General features: G+C 38.6%; 1 protein-coding gene across 1 annotated transcript in view; it reads right to left on the reverse strand.

Annotated features, from left to right (window-relative positions):
- The window catches only part of DNAL1 (dynein axonemal light chain 1), a 44,380-nt gene extending 24,784 nt beyond the window's left edge, over positions 1-19,596 (reverse strand). Inside the window, exons 1-4 of the mRNA XM_055436562.2 lie at positions 19,518-19,596; positions 10,907-10,945; positions 5,849-5,958; positions 1,309-1,364 (exon numbers count right to left, since the gene is read on the reverse strand). Coding sequence (XP_055292537.1) covers positions 1,309-1,364; positions 5,849-5,958; positions 10,907-10,945; positions 19,518-19,520 — 208 coding nt within the window. The 5' untranslated portion in view covers positions 19,521-19,596. The remainder of the gene's footprint in view (positions 1-1,308; positions 1,365-5,848; positions 5,959-10,906; positions 10,946-19,517) is intronic.
- Positions 19,597-23,708: the final 4,112 nt, after the last annotated feature.

Raw genomic sequence — 23,708 nt, forward strand, 5'->3', positions numbered from 1 at the left:
TTCATGTGTGTGTGTGTGCACAGTCACTAAGTCACGTCTGACTCTTTGCTACTCCATGGACTGTAGCCTGCCAGGCTCCTCTGTCCATGGGATTTTCAAACCAATACTGGAGGGGGCTGCCATTTTCTCCTTCAGTGGATCTTCTCAACCCAAGGGATTAAAGTCACATCTCCTGCAATGGCAGACGGATCCTTTACCACTGAGCCACCTGGGAAGCCCTATGAACATAAGGACTGAGTTATTAATTCAAATGTATTTCTTATTGTGGGAATTGGTAAAAAACATTTGAAAAAGATGACCTAAGGGGGAAATGATGAGGGTCTAAATTAAAGCTGTAGCTCCTAGAAATGGAAACGCAACAAATTATTTGAGAGCTCTTTCAAAGAATAAATTTAACAGGACTCAGTGATGAACCTGGATGTAGGGCTTGAGGGAAATAAAGGGGAAATATTATAAGATAAATGATGACTCATTAAAAGATACCTACATCCTAATCCCTGGATGTGAATGTTACCATATATGGGAAAAAATATTTTGCAGATAAAAGTCAGGAATCTTAAGATGGGCAAAATATCCTTGATTATCCAAGTGTTTCCTAAATGCAATCATGTGTGTCCTTATAAGAGGGTGACAGAAAAAGATATGACAGAGACAAAACAGTAGAAGGAACTATGATCACAGAGGCAGATACTGGAGTGACACAGTCACAAGCCAAGGAATGTGGCAGTCATTAGAACCCAGAGAAGGCAAGGAAAAGATTCTTCCCTAAAGCCTCCAGAGAAACTGTAGCCCTCTTAAAACATTGATATTGGCCCAGTGAAACTGATTTCAGATTTCTGGCCTCTACAATTGTGAGGGAATAAATTTCTGAAGCTTTAAGCCACCAAGTGTTTGCAGCCCAGAGGCAACTTGCATAAGGAACCTTGACAACTGGGAAGGAGTTAATGCCATTAAAAAAGATAAAGAGCATAGGAAAAACAGGATGTGAAGAACAAAATTTTAAATACAACAAGTATGAAATACAAGACAAATCTGGACAAAAACAGATAAAAAGAACTTGATTTTCTAGTTCAGATATTTAAATTCTAACTCTACAAGCTTTAAAATGTCTTTATTCAGGTTTCATGTTATCTCTAATTTTCTTTGGATAGTCAAACAAGACACATAGTTTATATATTCTTTCTGTCATCTGACAATTACTGTGGTTGAAACAGGTGCCAGCTTCTAGGATTATGCAGTGTCTCTGGAATGTTTATTCCAAATAACTAAAAAAATTCCTAGAACCATCTGTTACCATGGATCACTTACTTAAGCCATTCAGGTTTGCAATTTTTTCAATGCAGTTGGTAGACAGTGAAAGCTTCCTAAAGGAGAAAAAAAAAAGAATACTTGAATTAATAAGAAAAAAAGTTAATAGTATAACAGAAATTATTCTTCAAGTGCTCTCAGCCATTTCCTTTTCACACTGAATCCTTTTTTGCCCTCTCAGACATGGCATGTATTCTTTAATTTTGAAATCATCATACTTTTTCCCTGATTACAAAAGTTAATAAACATTCACTGTATAAAATTAAAAAACCTTTTTGCGGACAATTTGGTGTTTTCTATTAAATTTTTTAAATGCATATTTTCTTTGACCCAGTAATTCACTTATAGGAACATATCTATGGAAATACTAATGCCAAATATTGCTGAAGCCTAGCTTGGAATATTTGGCATTAGTATTTCCATAGATATGTTCCTATAAAGGCAGAGGAACCAGAGATCAAATTGCCAACATCCGCTGGATTATGGAGAAAGCAAGAGAGTTCCAGAAAAACATCTATTTCTGCTTCATTGACTATGCCAAGGCCTTTGACTGTGTGGATCACAATAAACTGTGGAACATTCTGAAAGAGATGGGAATCCCAGACCACCTGACCTGCCTCTTGAGAAACCTGTATGCAGGTCAGGAAGCAACAGTTAGAACTGGACATGGAACAACAGACTGGTTCCAAATAGGAAAAGGAGTACGTCAAGGCTGTATATTGTCACCTTGCTTATTTAACTTATATGCAGAGTACATCGTGAGAAACTCTGGGCTGGAAGAAGCACAAGCTGGAATCAAGATTGCCGGGAGAAATATCAATAACCTCAGATATGCAGATGACACCACCCTTATGGCAGAAAGAGGAACTCAAAAGCCTCTTGATGAAAGTGAAAGAGGAGAGTGAAAAGGTTGGCTTGAAGCTCAACATTCAGAAAACTAAGATCATGGCATCTGGTCCCATCACTTCATGGGAAATAGATGGGGAAACAGTGGAAACAGTGTCAGACTTTATTTTTTGGGGCTCCAAAATCACTGCAGATGCTGATTGCAGCCATGAAATTAAAAGACGCTTACTCCTTGGAAGGAAAGTTATGACCAACCTAGATAGCATATTAAAAAGCAGAGACATTACTTTGCCAACCAAGGTCCGTCTAGTCAAGGCTATGGTTTTTCCCGTGGTCATGTATGGATGTGAGAGTTAGACTGTGAAGAAAGCTAATTGCCGAAGAATTGATGCTTTTGAACTGTGGTGCTGGAGAAGACTCTTGAGAGTCCCTTGGACTGCAAAGAGGTCCAACCAGTCCATTCTGAAGGAGATCAATCCTGGGTGTTCATTGGAAGGACTGATGCTAAAGCTGAAACTGCAATACTTTGTCCACCTCATGCGACGAGTTGACTCACTGGAAAAGAGTCTGATGCTGGGAGGGATTGGGGGTGGGAGGAGACGGGGACGACAGAGAATGAGATGGCTGGATGGCATCACCAACTCGATGGACATGAGCTTGAGTGAACTCCGGGAGTTGGTGATGGACAGGGAGGCCTGGTGTGCTGTGATTCATGGGGTCGCGGAGAGTCGGACACGACTGAGCGACTGAACTGAACTGAACTGAATCTTCTCTTGACAAAAATGTTTACTATCTTAGTAAACTTCATGCAAAGAATATAATAAAAGCTAATTATACTGAAAGCTTTATATGTGCCTAGTATTCTTCTAAATACTTTACATGCATTAACTATTGTAACCATCAGAATGATCCCGTCACTCCAAATCTTTGTTGTGATGAGACAAAAACCGAGAAGCATACACTCACATGACATCCTATGAACTACATATTAGTAACCATATTGTATAAGTGAGGAAACAGACACAAAGATGTTAAGCAATTTGCCTACTATTACACAGTCAGAAAGTAGTAAATCCAAATTTAAAACCCTGCAAAACTGGCCCTAGAACATGTGATTTTATCCTTCTGATTTGAAGAGGAATTATTCTTTTTTTTCTTAAAACAGTAAAAGCAATTACTGTACATGTAAATTACTGGTCATATGTGTGTATTTTCTACTCATTCCCCACTCCCAAGAATTACCAATGAAAGTTAAAAATGGAGTGGAAAAGCGGGAATACAGTTGGGGAATAAATCTGTAATTGTTGTATAGGCAACTTGCCCAAAGACTGTCAGCAAAAATATGAACAGGATGACTCTTTAACAGTTTCTAGGGTACTTTGGTATGAGGTATAGAACCTTCTCAAGGTTTGATAAAAAGATATTTGACCACTTTGAAATAATGCTCTTTGAAATCATGATTTTGAAGCCAAAAACACATTTAAGGTGGATTTTTATGTAATACACTGTGTTCTCATCACAAAGGACAAGCTGCATACAATAACTAAATTATGTTTGCTTTTCCCTTTAATTCCAAAGATAGACATTAGTCTAATGCATGTGTTCACAAATATGTGCTTAAGAGTCATTCAGATTGCTTATTGTAAATACAGATACCTAGTTTCATCAGTAGATTCTTTTTCTATAAATTTGAAGTGGGGCTTATCTGCTGCACAAGGAGGTTCTTACATAGGTAGTCAGGGAACCACACTTAGGAAAATATAGGATTTTCCAATATTCTATAACAAGTGATTCTATAACATTCTATAGACCTAACAAGACATTGCCACTTAAGAGCATGGTTACAAGGTGTCATGGTATAATTGTCTCAAATTAGTCACAGAACCCTGCTAAAAAGCATGCAGAATATTCAGGAAATCAGTTAAAATGATAAACGTAGATCTGATACTTAAAGTCTTGGGAAAATAGGATTACAAGTAAGTGTAACTTAGTGCTAACGAGAAAAAAAAAATTAGAAGGCTCTACATGAGAATGCTAGGACTTCCCTGGTGGTCCAGTAGTTAAGACTTCATGCTTCCATTGCATGGGTTCAATCCCTGGTCAGGGAACTAAGATCTTACATGCCAGGAGGAGCAACCAATAATAATAATAATAAACTGAAATTAAAAAAAATGCTAACCCTGGTACTCAAAAACTGGTACAATTTTGGTGATATTTCCTTTTCTTTGTTTTTTTAATATTTTCTAGATGTTTTGCAATATATTTTCATAATTTGAGAAATTTTTCAAAAGCAGTTACTTCTATGCTTCTGAGTAAGTATAGTATTGACTTTGATGGATAATTTTACAAGAGAAATTACTAGATTTTATGACAGAGAAATAGTTTTATTGTGTTATTTAACTTCTCCTAAGAGACAAGGAAATTTGTGTAAAGAATCCACCTTCTAATGCAGGAGACACAGGTGTAATCCCTGGTCGGGGAACTAAGAACCATGGGGCAACTAAGCCCATGCACCAAAACTAGAGAAACCTCTGTGCTGCAGCCAAGAGCCCGTGCACTACAACGGAGACCCAGCACACACACAAAAAACATACTGTTAAAAAATGATACAGGATAGTTTAGGATTATTCTATTAACGACCCTATCCAATCCTAACTGTTGCTTCTTGACCTGCATACAGATTTCTCAGGAGACAGGTCAGGTGGTCTGGTATTCCCATCTCTTGAAGAATTTTCCAGTTTGTTGTGATCCACACAGTCAAAGGCTTTGGCATAGTCAATAAAGCAAAAGTAGATGGTTTTTTTTCTGCAACCATCTTGCTTTTTCGATGATCCAACGGATGTGGGCAATTTGATCTCTGGTTCCTCTGCCTTTTCTAAATTCAGCTTGAACATGTGGAAGTTCATGTACTGTTTGTTGAAGCCTGGCTTGGAGAATTTTGAGTATTACTTTGCTAGCGTGTGAGATGAGTGAGATCTGGATCTCAAAATATTTGCTTTTGCACGTTCACTGCAGCATTCAAAATAGCTAAGATGTGGAAACAATAGAAATGTCCATCGATACATAAATGGATAGAGAAAAGATGGTATATACATACAATAGAGTATATACTTCACATTAAAAAAGAGATTCTGCCACATGTGACAACATGGATGAACCTTGAGGATATTATGCTAAGTGAAATAAGCCAGATACAGAAAGGCAAATAGTACATGATTCCACTTATATGAGGTATCTAAAATAGAGAGAAGATGTGGTTACTAATCAACAGACATTAAATTTCACTTAAGCAATATTAGGACTTCCCTGGTGGCTCAGATGGTAAAGCGTCTGTCTACAATGTGGGACCCGGGTTCAATCCCTGGGTTGGGAAGATCCCCTGGAGAAGGAAATGGCAACCCACTCCAGTACTCCGGATTTGCCGGGAAAATCCCGTGGACAGAGGAGCCTGGTAGGCTACAGTTTATGGGATTGCAAAGAGTCGGACACGACTGAGCAACTTCATTTCATTTCATAAACCAATAATCTTTTATGTTTGGACTTGCCAAAGGAAGAATCACAGGAAGGAAGGAAGGGAGGGAGGAAGGGAAATGAAAATCAAGAAAGTAAATAAATTTTTTTAGTCTGTGTACTTAGAAAAGGAAGGGAAATTTAACAGCAATACTAGCAAGGATGAAAAAAGAAAAGCACTTACTCGCAATTAGAAAGTGTGGACAAGGATGCATCCATCTTCTCTATAGGGGGAATCTGGGCATACAGCTTTATCTCTCTGGCTTCAGATGGCTTCTGGCTGGTTTTCTCTTCCTATAATAAAAATTAGTGTGGAAGAAAATAATCCCAGATTATAATGTGGAACTAAAAAGGCCAGATTTTCTCAAGGCTTTTCAATATTTATTTCAAAATAGCTATTAAAATTCAGTAATTCTGTACATTCTTGACAGAACACTTATTGACAACACTTACTTACTGAACCTGATAACTAACTTATACATGGCTGATTCAGATAATTCCCTGTCAGGTCTCAGCCAAACAGGAAAGAGGAAAGAAAATAACTTTTATTTCTGTAGTTTTTTAAATCTTTTAAGAGTCTATCAATTAATAAACAAAAATAAAACACAACAACAAAAACATTTTCCTGGGAAGGATTCCTTGTCCCTAAACAAACTTAAGAATCGGATTTAGATCTATAAGACCAGCTGTTTTTGTCATCTCATCTTTCTGTTCCGATATACAATTTAGTCTGAGTTACAACCACCAAATACCAAGAATTTGGGAAGGTATTCTCTTTATGACAAAGCTAAGGTTACACTTATTTGTTCTACAATAACTTACTACTACATTCTACGTTACAGTTTAATTTCGGTACCTAAGGAGGCCTGGCGTGCTGTGATTCATGGGGTCGCAGAGAGTCGGACACGACTGAGCGACTGAACTGAACTGAACTGAATACAATTTAAATTTTAATTACCAGGATATGCTGCCTAATAATGTTTTCTAAGTACCTCAGTACTTAGTTTTATCTCTCCAACAAAACAAGAAGATACTGCAGCTCAGGGACCATTTTTTTTGCTTTCCAATGTTTTCTATTGTCGTTGTTTAGTCGCTAAGTTCCAACCCTTTGTGACCCCATGGACTACAGCACTCCAGGCTTCCCTATTCTTCACTATCTCCCAGAGCGTGCTCAAACTCACTTTTTCTATAACTAGTGTGATATAAGACACAAAAGAGGCTTGTGTTTTTTTTTAAAACCAAATCATAACACATCAATAATAGAAAATATATAATCAGTTGAAAGACATCTAATACACATCCACTCAGTACTTTTTTGTGTGCCATAGGTTAGGAGATGGGAGACTGACATCTTTAATAAATGTTGTGTTAATGAGAGTAAGAATGAGCATGATATCTTCAAATAATCTTAAAGAATTACGGCCATAATATAATCTAGAAAGAAAATGAACAAACCAAACCAAATAGCCAACCACTTGTTATTATAAACCAAGTGTTATTAACCACTTGTTAATATAAATATTATTACATTATCCTAAAATCTGCTTCAAGGAAACTGTATTGAATAGTAAGCCTACTCCATACATTTTTTTATGAAACAAAACAGATTTTTCACTAAGTAAACAGGAATTTTTAAATTGCAATTAGGGTATCAAGAAACTTATAAGGACTAAAAACAAGAATTCAAATATTTCATTATCCTAGCTACTTTGTCTATTTTCCATTGACACCAAGTGTCTTGAAAGACTTTTTATTTAAAGCCCAGCTACAAAAGCAAAGATACATTATTATACAAGAAACTGGTAACACAGTCAAATAAGCTATCACTGGGGATAGAAATTGAGGAGCCATCTCTATACTCTCTGGAAATTCTGTCCATAATGCTGAAATACAACCATTCAAACTTAATAGAATTTTATATTCAAAATATTTGTTTAAATTTAATGCACATTTTTTACAATGCCATTTCCTAACATTACTATGTGCTTTTAAAAAATGTATCCTGTGTATTTTTCCAGATATAACTGACATACAGCACTGAATAAGTTTAAGATATACGACATACTGATTTGACTTAAATAATCATGAAATGATGGCCACAGTAAGTTTAGTGAACATTCATCATCTCAAGCAGATACAAAATAAAAGAAATAAAATTTTTTTCCTTGTGATGAAAACTCTTGGGACTTACTCTCTTAACTTTCGTATATAACATTCAGCAGCGTTGTTGTTCTTCAGTTGCTAAGTTCTGTCTGACTCTTTGCCACCCCATGGACTATAGCTTGCCAGGCTTCCCTGTCCTTCATCTCCTGGAGTTTGCTCAAATTCATGTAAATTGAGTCAGTGATGCCATCCAACGATCTCATCCTGTGTCGCCCTCTTCTCCTCTTGCCCTCAGTCTTTCCCAGAATCAGGGTCTTTTCCAGTGAGTCAGCTCTTCACATCAGGTGACCAAAGTATTGGAGCTTCAGCATCAGTCCTTCCAATGAATAGGAAGGTTGATTTCCTGTAGGACTGGCTGGTTTGATCTCCTTACAGTCCAAGGGATTCTCAAGCGTCTTCTCCAACACCACAATTCAAAAGCATCAATTCTTTGGTATTCAGCCGTCTTTATGGTCCAACTCTCACATCCATCCATGACTACTGTAAAAACCATAGCTTTGACTATATGGACCTTTATTGGCAAAGTGATGTCTCCACTTTTTAATATGCTGTCTGGGTTTGTAATAGCTTTTCTTCCAAGGAGCAACTGTCTTTTAATTTCAAGGTTACAATCACCGTCTGAAGTGATTATGGAGCCGAAGAAAATAAAATCTGTCACTGTTTCCACTTTCCCACATCTATTTGCCATGACGTGATGGGACCAACATTAATTATATTAATCATTTTGTACACTGCATCTCTAGTACTTACTTATCTTGAAACTGGAAGCTTGTACCTATTGACTATCTTCATCCAATTTCCCCTACCCCTACCCCTTGCCTCTGGTTACCACAAATCTAGTGTCTTTTTCTACGAATTTGTCTGTTTGTTGAAACATAATTGACTTACAGTGCTATGTTAGTTTCTGGCGTATAACACAGTGATTCAATATTTCTATACAGTACAAGAGTCAGACACGACTGAGCGACTGAACTGAACTGATACAGTACAAAATTATCACTACTTTTTACAGATTTATTGAGATATAATTGACATATAACATTATTTATGTTTAAGGTATGCAATGTGATACTTTGATATATGTACATATTGCAAGATGATTATCATAATAAGGTTAACACATCCAGCACCTCATACAATAAATTTTTTGTGTGTTGAGAACATTTAAGATTACTCTCAGCAACTTTCGAGTATATAATACAGTATTATTAACTATGCTATACACAGATTCCCAGAACTTATTGATCTCATAACTGGAAACTTCTACCCTTTGACCAACATTTCCCCACTTCCTCCATTCCTCAACTTTGGTAACCACCATTATAACCTGTTTCTATGAGTTGGCTCTTTTAGATTTCACATATAAGTGAGATCACAAATGAAAAAAACTCGAATTGTCTTTACCTATCTGACTACATCGGAGAAGGCAATGGCAAGCCACTCCAGTACTCTTGCCTAGAAAATCCCATGGATGGAGGAGCCTGGTAGGCTGCAGTCCGTGGGGTCGCTAAGGGTCGGACACGACTGAGCAACTTCACTTTCACACATTGGAGAAGGAAATGGCAACCCACTCCAGTGTTCTTGCCTGGAGAATCCCAGGGACGGGGGAGCCTGGTGGGCTGCCGTCAGTGGGGTCACACAGAGTCGGACACGACTGAAGTGACTTAGCAGCAGCAGCAGCATCTGACTACATCATTTAGCATAATGCACTCAAGGTCCTTCCATGTTGTCACCAATGGCAGGACCGTCTTCTTTTTATGGCTGAGTAATATTCCATTGTATACAAACATACATTTTCTTTATCCATTCATCCACTGATAGCCATTTAGGTTGTTTTCCTGTCTTGGCTATTCTGAATAATGCTGCAATGAACCTGGGGATAATCACTCTTTGAGATAGTGATTTCATTTCCTTCAGATATATATCCAGAAGTGGGACTCCTGGATCATATGGTAGTTCTACTTTTAATTTTTGAGGCATCTCCACAGTGTTTATATTAACCACTCCACCATAACACTATACCAAGTTACATTCCCACCAAAGTGCAAAAGGGTTCCCTTTTTTCCACATCCTCACCAACACTTTTCTCTAATGTTTTTGATGACAGCCATTTTAACAGGTGTAAGGTGATATCTCTTTGGGGATTTGATTTGCATTTCCCTGACGATCAGTCACGTTGAATATCATTTTAGAATTTTTATTCGAGGTTTTTTCATTTGCCTATGCATGATTATCATTTGTTCATATTTACTGTCTCTGTTCTAAACTCCAAGAGATTAAAACCATCACTTATCTAAAACCTAGATCATCCATAGCACATATCATTCTATCACCTAAAAATGATATATGGTTTAATAATGATAAAGTTGAAAAAGAACATGGAGATTCCGGCTATCACAGTAACAGACAAATTAGCCTTTCCAGATTTAAATTTTCCAATGGTCAGACTTTTTAACTGAAATTTTATTGAGATATTTGAAGAGTCATGTGCAGTTATAAGAAATAATACAGTGAGAGCCGTTATACACTTTGCCTGTTTTCGTTTCGTCGCTCAGTTGTGTCCGACTCTATGCGACCCCATGGACTGTAGCCTACCAGGCTTCTCTGTCCATGGGATTCTCCAGGCAAGAATACTGGAGTGGGTTACCGTTTCCTTCTCCAGGGGATCTTCCCGACCCAGGGATCGAACCCGGGTCTCCCGCATTGGAAGCAGATGCTTTAACCTCTGAGCCACCAGGGAAGCCCAATACACTTTGCCCAGTTTCCCCTAATGGTAACATTTTTCAAAATTATAGTATCACAACCAAGATATTGATATTGATACAATCCACTAACTTTAATCAGATTTTCCCAATTTTACTTATACTCATTTGTACATGTGAGTGTGAATGTGTCTACATGTGTGTATTAAGGTCTATATAATTTTATCACCTGTGTAGGCTCATGTATCCACTAACACCATCAAGATAACTAAACACTTTCAATACCAAAAGATCACTTGTATTGAATGGTCAGATTTAAATAACTGCCCAAAACTTATCCTAATACGGTTTCTAGAAGTAAGAACTCATAAACTCACCCATCTGGCTAGAGCTTCTTTGATTGTTGTTGCTTTTGCCTTAAAGAGAAGAAAAAACAAGGTTATCCTTATTGGTGTGATTTGTAGACTCAATTTTCATGCAACAATTATTAGCCCTGGCATCTACCATTAAAAAGATTTCTTTTTTGGGGACTTCATATGAAAAGAGAATGTTTTAATGTCCTAAAATCAGAAATACTTACGTACCTCTCAGAGAAATTAAGGAAATCATGATGTATCATGTCATATGCTTTACTCTCATGTGGTTTACAAAAAACGGAGCTGTCAACACTGATATTAAAATATATCTTATTTCATTATTCTAAGATTTATATCTTCCTTTACATTTTAATATCTTTGAAGTTTGGATACATCTTACAACCAGGAAAAATTTATAACTGCTGCAGCCAGGTAGCATTGATGAAGATTTAGAAAAATATTAACCATCTTATTTAATATACATACCATATATATTCATTTTTATGTTAATCAAAGGATAACACATGATAAAAATCTATATGCCTAATACATTTAAAATAACTCTGTCAATAAATACAAAATAAAATTTCTAAGTGACAGGAAATTATGTCACAGTTTAATTCCAACTTCTTATTTTTCTTATTTTTAAATTTTTAATTGGAAGATAATTGCTTTACAAGGTTGTGTTGGTTCCTGGTGTACAACAACATGAATCATTACTTTTCTTTCTTAGAAGAAGATAAAATAATGTTGCACCTTATAATCAATAGTATCTTAGATTCAACTTAATATGATATTAAAAACTTTAAAGGTAAGAAAAGGAAGACATCCTTTGAATCTTTGCTGGAGCTTATTTTATAAAAGAGAGAACCCTAAACAATAACAAAAGGAATTATGTCTCTGAAGTAAAGATGCACTAATAAATAACACAAGTTAAAAATAAAAACTATTAATTTAAGTAAATAATAAAATTAAAGATAAAGAATGTAAAAATTTGAGGATATAACACTTGAAACTTATGCTTAAAATACATTAATTTAAAAATAACAGAACAGGGAACTATATTCAGTACTCTGTGATAAACCATAATGGAAAATAATATGAAAAGGAATATATATATATATAAAATATATATATATATGTAAGGGCTTCCCTGGTGGCTCAGAGGTTAACGCGTCTGCCTCCAATGTGGGAGACCCGGGTTCAATCCCTGGGTCAGGAAGATCCCCTGGAGAAGGAAATGGTAACCCACTCCAGTATTCTTGCCTGGAGAATCCCATGGACGGAGAAGCCTGGTAGGCTACAGTCCACGGGGTCGCAAAGAGTCAGACACGACTGAGAGACTGAACAGAACAGAATATATATGTATAACTGAATCACTTTGCTGTTTAGCAGGAGTAAACACAACATTGCAAATCAACTATACTTGAATAAAATAAATTTTAAAAACAGAAAGCAAGAGATAGAAAACAAATAAATTAAGCATTCAAAATATTTGGAAAAGTACATCATGAAGGCATAAGGAAACAGAAAGGAAGAAATCAATGAAAAACAGACTGAGAGGAAAAATGATGAACAAAACTAAAAGCTGGTTCTTAAGTTTCTGGCAAGCCTGACTGAGCAAAAAAAAATTAAAAATATAGAATAAATAAGGAGAGATGACACAGATACCACAGAGATTTTTAAAATAAAATATTATAAGTTTGAAACCTAAAGTATACATTTCTAGAAAGAAACAAAAATGCCAAAACTCACAAGAAGAATCAGAAAACATGAATAGGCCAAAAACTATTTGAAAATTAAAAAGATAATCAAAGAGATTTACCCACACCCTCCTCCCCTAAAGCCCCAAATCTAGATAAATTGCAAATAAGTTCTACCAACCTTTCAAGGAGCAGATATTCCTTGTTATGCAAGTTGTTTCAGAAACCAGAAAAAAAAAGAGGGAAAGCTGCAAATCTAGATAAATTGCAAATAAGTTCTACCAACCTTTCAAGGAGCAGATATTCCTTGTTATGCAAGTTGTTTCAGAAACCAGAAAAAAAAAAGAGGGAAAGCTGCCAACTTATTTTATGAGACTAGAATAATCTTTATGCCATAACTAGATAAAGGGCCCCCTTTACTTCTCAAAACAGATTTGAAAAATCTTAGATGCACAATATTAGATTTCCAAAGCCAATGGTGTATAATGATCATGATCAAAAATGGCTTATGCCAGGGGGATAAAGATTGTTTAACAACAGAAAAATCTATTATAAATGTAAACCATTTATTAACGGATTAAAAGGGGGAAATTATGTTTATTTCAGTAAATGCAGAAAGAGCATTTGATAAAGTTCTACCTCTGATATTAAAAGCTTTTTTAACCAAGGGTTAAAGCAAAACTCCTTATTTGATAAAAGCTATATATCAAAACGAAGAAGGAAACGGCAACCCACTCCAGTATTTTTGCCTGGAGAATCCCATGGACAGAGGAGCCTAGCAGGCTACAGCCCATAGGTTGTAGAGAGTCAGACATAACTGAAGCAACTTATCAGGCTGCTGCTGCTGCTAAGTCACTTCAGTCGTGTCCGACTCTGTGTGACCCCATAGACGGCAGCAGACCAGGCTCCGCCGTCCCTGGGATTCTCCAGGCAAGAACACTGGAGTGGGTTGCCATTTCCTTCTCCAATGTGTGAAAGTGAAAAGTGAAAGTGAAGTCGCTCAGTCGAATCCGACTAATAGCGACCCCATGGACTGCAGCCCACCAGGCTCCTCTGTCCATGGGATTTTCTAGGCAAGAGTACTGGAGTGGCTTGCCATTGCCTTCTCCAACTTATCAGGCACACATGCATATATCAAAAAGCTCTAACCAATACCAGCTTAATGAATAAATTCATTCATTTGAGCAAATATTCACTGATTACCTCCTATATACCAAACATTCTTCCACTTGCTTCAGATATATCAATAAACAAAACAAAGATTCCTGCCTTATGGGAATCTACATCTATTGCTGGGAGACCAATAGTAACTGATATAATAAATAAATAGATAAGTCACATAGTATATTCAGTTCAGTTCAGTTCAGTCACTCAGTCGTGTCCGACTCTCCGCGACCCCATGAATCACAGCACGCCAGGCCTCCCTGTCCATCACCAACTCCCGGAGTTGACTCAAACTCATGTCCATCGAGTCAGTGATGCCATCCAGCCATCTCATTCTCTGCTGTCCCCTTCTCCTCCTGCCCCCAATCCCTCCCCGCATCAGAGTCTTTTCCAGTGAGTCAGCTCTTTGCATGAGGTGGCCAAAGTATTGGAGTTTCAGCTTCAGCATCAGTCCTTACAATGAACACCCAGGACTGATCTCCTTTAGAATGGACTGGTTGGATCTCCTTGCAGTACAAGGGACTCTCAAGAGTCTTCTCCAACACCACAGTTCAAAAGCATCAATTCTTCGGCGATCAGCTTTCTTCACAGTCCAACTCTCACACCCATACATGACCACGGGAAAAACCATAGCCTTGAGTAGACAGACCTTGGTTGGCAAAGTAATGTCTCTGCTTTTTAATATGCAATCTAGGTTGGTCATAAATTTCCTTCCAAGGAGTAACCATCTTTTAATTTCATGTCAAGGTGGGCCAAATTGGGAAGGTAACATTAAAGAATCCTTAAACTCCTAGAAGACAACATAGGCAAAAATGGTAATAGAAATAAAAACAAAAATAAACAAATGGGACCTAATGAAACGCAAAAGTTTTGCACAGCAAAACCACCATAAACAAAACAACCTGTGGGCTGGAAGAAAATATTTGTAAATGATGTGACCGATGAAGGGCTTAATTTCCAAAATATATAAACAGCTCATATAACTCAGTAACAACAACAAAAAAAAATTCAGGGACTTCCCTGGTGGTTCAGCAGTTAAGACTCCATGCTTCCACTACAAGGGGCTTAGGTTCAATCCCTGGCTGGGAAACAGGATCCCATATGCTGCATGGTATGGTGAAAAACAAACAACCAACCCACTGAAAAAATGAGCAGAAAACCTAAACAGACATTTCTCCAAAGAAGACATACAGATGGCCAATAGGTACATGTAAGATTTTCAACATCACTAATTACTGCTGCTGCTGCTGCTAAGTCACTTCAGTCGTGTCCGACTCTGTGCGACCCCATAGACGGCAGCCCTCACGGCTCTCCCGTCCCTGGGATTCTCCAGGCAAGAACACTGGAGTGGGTTGCCATTTCCTTCTCCAAATTATTAGAGAAGTGCAACTCAAAACTACAAAGAGGTATCACCTCACTCGGGTCTGAACAGCCATCATTGAAAAGTCTATACTGATTCATTTTGCTGTCACCTGAAACTAACACAACACTGTAAACCAACTATGTCGTTGCTGTTGTTGTCATTGTTACTCAGTTGCTGAGTTGTGTCTGACTCTTTGTGACCCCAGACAACAGCATGCTTGGCTCCTCTGTCATCCACTATCTCTTGGAGTTTGTTTTGCCTTCAATCTTTCCCAGCATCAGGGTCTTTTCCAATGAGTTGACTCTTCATATCAGGTGGCCAGAGTATTGGAGCTTCAGCAACAGTCCTTCCAATGAATATTCAGGGCTGATTTCCTTTAGGATTGACTGGTTTGATGTCCTCGAAGTGCAAGGGACTCTTAAGAGTCTTCTCCAGCACCATAACTTCAAAACCATCAACTATACTTCAACAACAAAAAAAATTGTTTAATTTAAGTCCATAAATAATAAATGTTGGCAAGGGTGTGGAGAAAAGAGAACACTTCTGCCCTTTTGGTGGGACTGTAAATTGGTGCCACCAGTACAGAAAATGGAAGTTCCTTAAAAAAACTAGAAAGTGAACTACTATATGATCCAGCAGTCCTATTCCTGGGCATATATCTGGAGAAAACCATAATTTAAAAAGATATATGCATTCCAGTGTTCACTGAAGCACTATTTTACAATAGCCAAGACATGGCTAAATGTCCATTGACAGATGAATGGATAAAGAAGATGTGGTATATATATATATATATGTACAATGGAATACTACTCAGCCATAAAAGAATGAAATAATGCCATTTGCAGCAATACAGATGGATCTAGAGATTATCATACTAAGTGAAGTAAGCCAGACAGAGAAAGACATATCAGATGATATCACTTATATGTGGAATCTAAAAAAAGTTACAAATTAACTTTTATTTACAAAACAGAGGTAGACTCACAGACATAGAAAACAAACTTATGGTTCAGTTCAGTTCAGTTCAGTCGCTCAGTCGTGTCCGACTCTCCGCGACCCCATGAATCACAGCACGCCAGGCCTCCCTGTCCATCACCAACTCCTGGAGTGGAGGAGGGATCAATTAGGAATTTGGGAGCAACATATACACACTGCTGCTGCTGCTGCTGCTAAGTCACTTCAGTCGTGTCCGACTCTGTGTGACCCCGTAGACGGAAGCCCACCAGGCTCCCCCGTCTCTGGGATTCTCCAGGCAAGAACACTGGAGTGGGTTGCCATTTCCTTCTCCAATGTGTGAAAGTGAAGTCGCTCAGTCGGGTCCGACCCTTAGCGACCCCACGGACTGCAGCCTACCAGGCTCCTCCATCCATGGGATTTTCTAGGCAAGAGTACTGGAGTGGGCTGCCATTGCCTTCTCCGCATATACACACTACTATTTATAAAATAGATAACAACAAGGTCCCTGTTTAGCACAGGGAACTATATTCAATGTCTTGAAATAAACTATAATGGAAAAGAAAAAATATATATATATAAACATGTGTAACTGAATCACTGTGCTATATACCAGAAAACAACACAACATTGTAAATCAACTATACCTCAATAGAAAAGAAAAAAGTATTCTCTTTAAGATCCCAGACACATCAACGATGCCTATCTCCTATCACTGCTACTGTTTAACATGGCACAAAAGATCCTTATCAATATTACACTAAAAAATAAAACTATGTGTAGATGACCATCTGTGTAGAAAATGCAATAGAATAAACTAATAAATACCAGAATACAGCAAATGCAGGACACTGTTGACAGGCTAGAAAAATTGAGAGATATTTTCAAAATAAAACCAACAAAGGACTAATATCTAGAATATACAAGGAACTCCTGAAATTAAAAACCAAATTTAAAAAAGGGAAAAGTTGGCCAAAAATATATACAGAAAATTTACAGAAACTGAAATCCAGACGATGACTAACAATGAGATATTTGAACTCACTGAAAATCAGAGAAATGCAATAAAACAATGGGATACTAAAATGCATCCTCATATAGGCAAAAGTCAGAAAACTGGTGAGATTGTAGAGAAATAGAAACTTTCACGCATCACTGAAGGAAGTAAGAAATAGTATAGCTGTTCTGGTATACTGATAGTGCCTATGGAAATTAAGTATGCAGAGACCCTATCATCCCACAATCTCACTCCTGGGTATATTTTCCAGGGAAATCCTTGTTGTTGTTGCTTTAGTCATTAAGTCATGTCCAACTCTTTACAACTTCATGGACTGTAACCTGCCAGGCTCCTCTGTCCCTGGGATTTCCCAGGCAAGAATACTGGAGTGGATTGCCATTTCCTTCTCCAGGGGACCTTCCCAACCCAAGGATCAAACCCATGTCTCCTGCTTTGGCAGGTGGATTCTTTACCACTGAGTCACTACGGAAGCCCTAGAGAAATCCATGGAGGGATCCAAAAAAAGACACTTATAGGAACACTTTCAAGTTGGAAGCAATCAAGTTATCTATAAATTGGTCTAAAAGTGACTAGTTTCCCTATAGGTAGCAGGAGTTAAAACCTGAAATGTCTAAATAACCAGTGGACATCATTGATGGGTAAAGCTGGCCATGTAAAGAGGATAACCACTATATGGTTCTAGAAAACCACTGGCAGGTGGGACTTGAGACCAGAGTTACCCTAATATCATATTTCTTCAAATATGAAAACTCTTGCTAATTGAAAGTAACACCCTTACTTTATGTACCATCAGGAAAGAAAATATGCAGCCAATTATATCACACCATCATATTTCAGTAATATAAAAATATGAAAAAAGATGTGTCTGATAGTAAAATATGTTATTTCTGATTTTTCAGAGAAGCCAGAAATCTGCATTTTGGTGTAAAATATGATCATTTTTAAGACACTAGAAGCTAATTTTCTTAAATAAAAAACTATGTGGGACAGTATTTCTAGAGGGCCCCAGAGCTAGAAGCTTGCAGCTTCAGCGAGCTTCACTTAACTACTAGTTCTGATTCTCTATTTGAAGATTTTCAATAATTCTTATGGTTCCTACTTTCAGAATTATTTAGGGCCAGTTATTTCTTCACCTGAATATATAAATCTATGTTCCAGAATTTTTAAACTTTCCTTTTTTTTTTTTTCAGCTAAATGCCTGTGGAATATAGTAATAAATGCAGAAGGGAAACTACTTTTAAGAGTGGAATTTAACTTGGTGGCTGACGGCAGGCATGTTTTCCTTATCATTTGAATTTCCAGTGTTCAATTTCTGCTCACTTCTATAGCAGAAAACTAGTTAAACTTATTCTTTATAAATAGTTCTCACTGGAAAAGATCCTGATGCTGGGAAAGATTGAAGACAAAAAGAGAAGGGGGTAGCAGAGGATAAAACAGTTAGATAGCATCACTGACTCAATGGACGGGAGTTTGAGCAAACTCCAGAGATAGTGAAGGACAGGGAAGTCTGGCCTTCTGCAATCCATGGGATTTCAGAAAGTAGGACACGATTTAGCAACTGAACAACAATAAATATTTCCATTAGGCAGGACAACCACATACTTTGCTAAATAGCTTTGGTTGGGTCGTTAGCCAACCAACAACCTAAACTACTAGTTGGATCTACCAAGTATGTAAGCAAGACAGTGCTCATTTTAAGCAGGAAATGAGCATCACTAGGTAAAACCATTACTTCATAAAGAGATTTGATCGGATAGACCACCGACAGATTTCAAGCCTGAGACAGCAATATTTCTCAAAGTGTCAGGGGGAGCTCTCTAATTTTAGAGTCACTTGAAATTCACATTTCTGAAAACCCCCACATGTTAAACATTCATAATCAGCACTCCAGTTTAGTCCAAAATCACACTTATGCATACTTAAATTTGAGAAACACTATCCTAATATGTTCTATCAGAGAGGGTTTTACAATGAATGTTTACTAACAACTGAACTGAGAGTCGTTCAGAGTGGAACATGGGCACATCACAGGTTTATAAACATTGCAGCAACCAGTGTTACACACCATCTCTCATAACCAACCCCACCCTCCATCTCGCTTGGGGGTGGGAGGATAAATTACTTATATTAAAACTATATTCTTATTCACACTCTCCCTTCCATCACTTGTCCCACTCTAATCCGCTCTCTTTCGAGAATTTTCTGCTCTTCGCCCTGCCTTTTCTCTGCCCGGGCCGCCCTCAACCCCAGACAACCCAAAGCCAGGGCTTCTCTTTCGCCCCAGGCCTCTGAATCCACCGAGCAAGCATCCGCTACTCGCTCCCTTCCGGTGTTCGAGGATGTCCTCCACCCTCAACCCTCCACAGTTACCCTTTTCCACTTCGAATCTACTCGCAGCTTTGGCTGCGAGGCCTAGAGGGTACTTACCATTCCGGCGGTTGCTACTGTCACTGCTCTGGTTGCTAGGGTCCGCCGGGGTCAGTGCGCATGCGCACTTCTAGGAGCTCGCCTCGGATTCCCTACACGGGCTGCCGTCTTTTCTCTCCGCCCTCACGGTGGCGCGAGCGGGGCATTGTGGGACCGTGCGAGCGTTCGCCCGGGTCGCCGGACTCCGCGGCACTCGCTTCCCAGGGACTGCAGCGCAGTTGAGAGTGATTTAGGGAGCTCGGGAGCTTAACCTTGTAGAGAAGTGGGGGAGATATCTTTTTCTCTTGTGAAAGTAGTTTCAGGCTAATCTGGAGTGACGTAGGTGTTTAGAGTTTAAAGCTTTTAAACCTCCCTGTAACAGTTTCCCTCCCTCCCCAGCCCATCCCCACCCCACTCCACCCCTCTCAGGGTTGTCCCAGAGGACAGGCTTTGGGTGCTCTGCTTTGTGCATTGAACTTTGACTGGCCATCCTTTTTCCGTATTGTAATGTACATATTTAAATGCTGTTGTCTCAAATCATCCCACCCTTGCCTTCTCCCACTGAGTCCAAAAGCCTGTTCTTTACATCTGTGTCTCCTTTGCTGCCCTGCATGTAGGATTGCCAGTACTGTCCTTCTAAATTCCATATATATATATGTTCAGTTCAGTTCAGTTATCAGATGTGTCCAACTCTTTGCGACCCCATGAATCGCAGCATGCCAGGCCTCCCTGTCCATCACCAACTCCCAGAGTTCACTCAAACTCACGACCCTTGAGTCAGTGATGCATTCCAACCATCTCATCCTCTGTTGTCCCCTTCTCCTCCTGCCCTCAATCTTTCCCAGCATCAGGGTCTTTTCCAAGGAGTCAACTTTTTGCATGAGGCGGCCAAAGTATTGGACTTCCAGCTTTAGCATCAGTCCTTCCAATGAACACCCAGGACTGATCTCTTTAGGATGGACTGGTTGGACCTTCTTGCAATCCAAGGGACTCTCAAGAGTCTTCTCCAGCACCACAGTTCAAAAGCATCAATTCTTTGGCAGTCAGCTTTCTTCACAGTCCAACTCTCACATCCATACATGACCACTGGAAAAACCATAGCCTTGACTAGATGGACCTTTGTTGGCAAAGTAATGTCTCTGCTTTTTAATATGCTATCTAGGTTGGTCATAACTTTCCTTCCAAGGAGTAAGCGTCTTTTAATTTCATGGCTGCAATCAGCATCTGCAGTGATTTTGGAGCCCCAAAAAATAAAGTCTGACACTGTTTCCACTGTTTCCCCATCTATTTCCCATGAAGTGACGGGACCAGATGCCATGATCTTCGTTTTCTGAATGTTGAGCTTCAAGTCAACCTTTTCACTCTCCTCTTTCACTTTCATCAAGAGGCTTCTGAGTTCCTCTTCACTTTCTGCCATAAGGGTGGTGTCATCTGCATATCTGAGGTTATTGATATTTCTCTCGGCAATCTTGATTCCAGCTTGTGCTTCTTCCAACCCAGCGTTTCTCATGATGTACTCTGTGTATAAGTTAAATAAGCAGGGTGACAATATACAGCCTTGATGTACTCCTTTTCCTATTTGCAACCAGTTTGTTGTTCCATGTCCAGTTCTAACTGTTGCTTCCTGACCTGCATATAGGTTTCTCAAGAGGCAGTTCAGGTGGTCTGGTATTCCCATCTCTTTCAGAATTTTCCACAGTTTATTGTGATCCACACAGTCAAAGGCTTTGGCATAGTCAATGAAGCAGAAAAAGATGTTTTTCTGAACTCTCTTGCTTTTTTGACGATCCAGCGGATGTTGGCAATTTGATCTCTGGTTCCTCTGCCTTTTCTAAATCCAGCTTGAACATCTGGAAGTTCACGGTTCACGTATTGCTGAAGCCTGGCTTGGAGAATTTTGAGCATGACTTTACTAGTGTGTGAGATGAGTGCAACTGTGCGGTGGTTTGAAGATTCTTTGGCATTGCCTTTCTTTGGGATTGGAATGAAAACTGACCTTTTCCAGTCCTGTGGCCACTGCTGAGTTTTCCAGATTTGCTGGCATATTGAGCGCAGCACTTTCACAGCATCATCTTTCGGGATTTGAAATAGCTCAACTGGAATTCCATCACCTCCACTAGCTTTGTTCGTAGTGATGCTTCCTAAGGCCCACTTGACTTCACATTCCAGGATGTCTGGCTCTAGGTGAGTGATCACACCATCGTGATTATCTGGGTCGTGAAGCTCTCTTTTGGACAGTTCTTCTGTGTATTCTTACCACTTCTTCCTAATATCTTCTGCTTCCGTTAGATCCATACCATTTCTGTCCTTTATATATGTTAATATACAGTATTTGTTTCTCTCTTTCTGACTTCACTTTGTATAATAGGTTCTAGTTTCATCCACCTCATTAGAACTGACTCAAATGCATTCCTTTTTATAGCTGAGTAATATTCCATTGTGTATGTGTACCACAACTTCTTTATCCATTCATCTGCTGATGGACATCTAGGTTGCTTCCATATTGCTATTGTAAATAGTGCTGAAATGAACATTAAGGGTATATATATTTCTTTTATTCTGTGGGATTGCTGGGTCATATGGCAATTCTATCCCCAGTTTTTTAAGGAATCTGCACACTGTTCGCCATAGTGGCTGTACCAATTTGCATTCCCATCAACAGTGTAAGAGGGTTCCCTTTTCTCCACACTCTCTTCAGTATTTACTGTTTGTAGGCCTTTTGATGACAGCCATACTGATTGGACTGAGATGATGCCTCATTGTGGTTTTGATTTGCATTTCTCTAGTATATTAAAAAGCAGAGACATTACTTTGCCAACCAAGGTCCGTCTAGTCAAGGCAATGGTTTTTCCTGTGGTCATGTATGGATGTGAGAGTTGGACTGTGAAGAAGGCTGATCGCCGAAGAATCGATGCTTTTGAACTGTGGTGTTGGAGAAGACTCTTGAGAGTCCCTTATACTGCAAGGAGATCCAACCAGTCCATTCTAAAGGAGATCAATCCTGGATATTCATTGGAGGGACTGATGCTAAAGCTGAAACTGCAATACTTTGGCCACCTCATGCGATGAGTTGACTCACTGGAAAAGACTCTGATGCTGGGAAAGGTTGAGGGCGGGAGGAGAAGGGGACGACGGAGAATGAGATGGCTGGATGGCAGCACCGACTCGATGGACATGAGTTTGAGTGTACTCCGGGAGTTGGTGATGGACAGGGAGGCCTGGCGTGCTGTGATTCATGGGGTCGCGGAGAGTCGGACACGACTGAGCGACTGAACTGAACTGAACTGAACTGAATAATGAGTGATGTTGAGCGTCTTTCCATGTGTTTATTAGCCATCTGTATGTCTTTGGAGAAATGTCTGTTTAGGTCTTTTGCTCTTTTTTATTGGGCTGTTCATTTTTCTGATATTGAGCTGCTTATATATTTTGGAGCTTGATTCTTTGTCAGTTGTTTCATTTACTATTACTTTCTCCCGTTCTGAGGGCTGTTTTCACCTTGCTTATAGTTTCCTTCATTGTGCAAAAGCTTTTAAGTTTAATTAGGTCCCATTTGTTTATTTTTGTTTTTATTTCCATTACTCTAGGAGGTGGGTCATAGAGGGGCTTGCTGTGATTTATGTCAGAGAGTTTTCTGCCAGACAATAGGCTACTTTGAAGCTGCATATATACAAATGTTTTTATATTCTAACCCCCCCCATCCATAAGGAAATCACTAGAAAATGGGAAAAAATTATGAAAACTACCACTAAAGAAATGGAAATGATTTGAAGTCTTCAGTCCTGGTAAATCTAAAAAAAGGTTCTGCAGGTTTCGAGTTATAAAAGTATAATACTTCATTAAAAAAAAAAAGACATTAAGCTTTAAAAGGCCCTTTGACTTCTCAATAAACTTAAGATTCGGTCAAAATTACTAACCAAAATCCATAATTAAACAAGGTTTATTTAAAGGTCTAATGAATGTGTAATATAAAGTGAATAGTATGGGTGGAAAAGTATTAAAATATCAAATTAATATCCTTCTAATGTTGGCCTGCTATTTCTTTCAACACCCCTACTGGAGATTATGTTATTCAATCACCACTTTAAGAGAATTTCCCAGCCAATTGCCTCCTACTACTTTTCTGATATATACTTATGTGTTATTCCAATTAAAAGTGCCAAATAAATTCATATAACTACAGAAGAAGAAACAAGAACATTAGGATACAAACCA

The sequence above is a fragment of the Moschus berezovskii genome, chromosome 9, assembly GCF_049115385.1.
Source record: "Moschus berezovskii isolate FMDL1 chromosome 9, NW_MosBer_1.0, whole genome shotgun sequence".
NCBI classification, from domain to species: Eukaryota; Metazoa; Chordata; class Mammalia; order Artiodactyla; family Moschidae; genus Moschus; species Moschus berezovskii.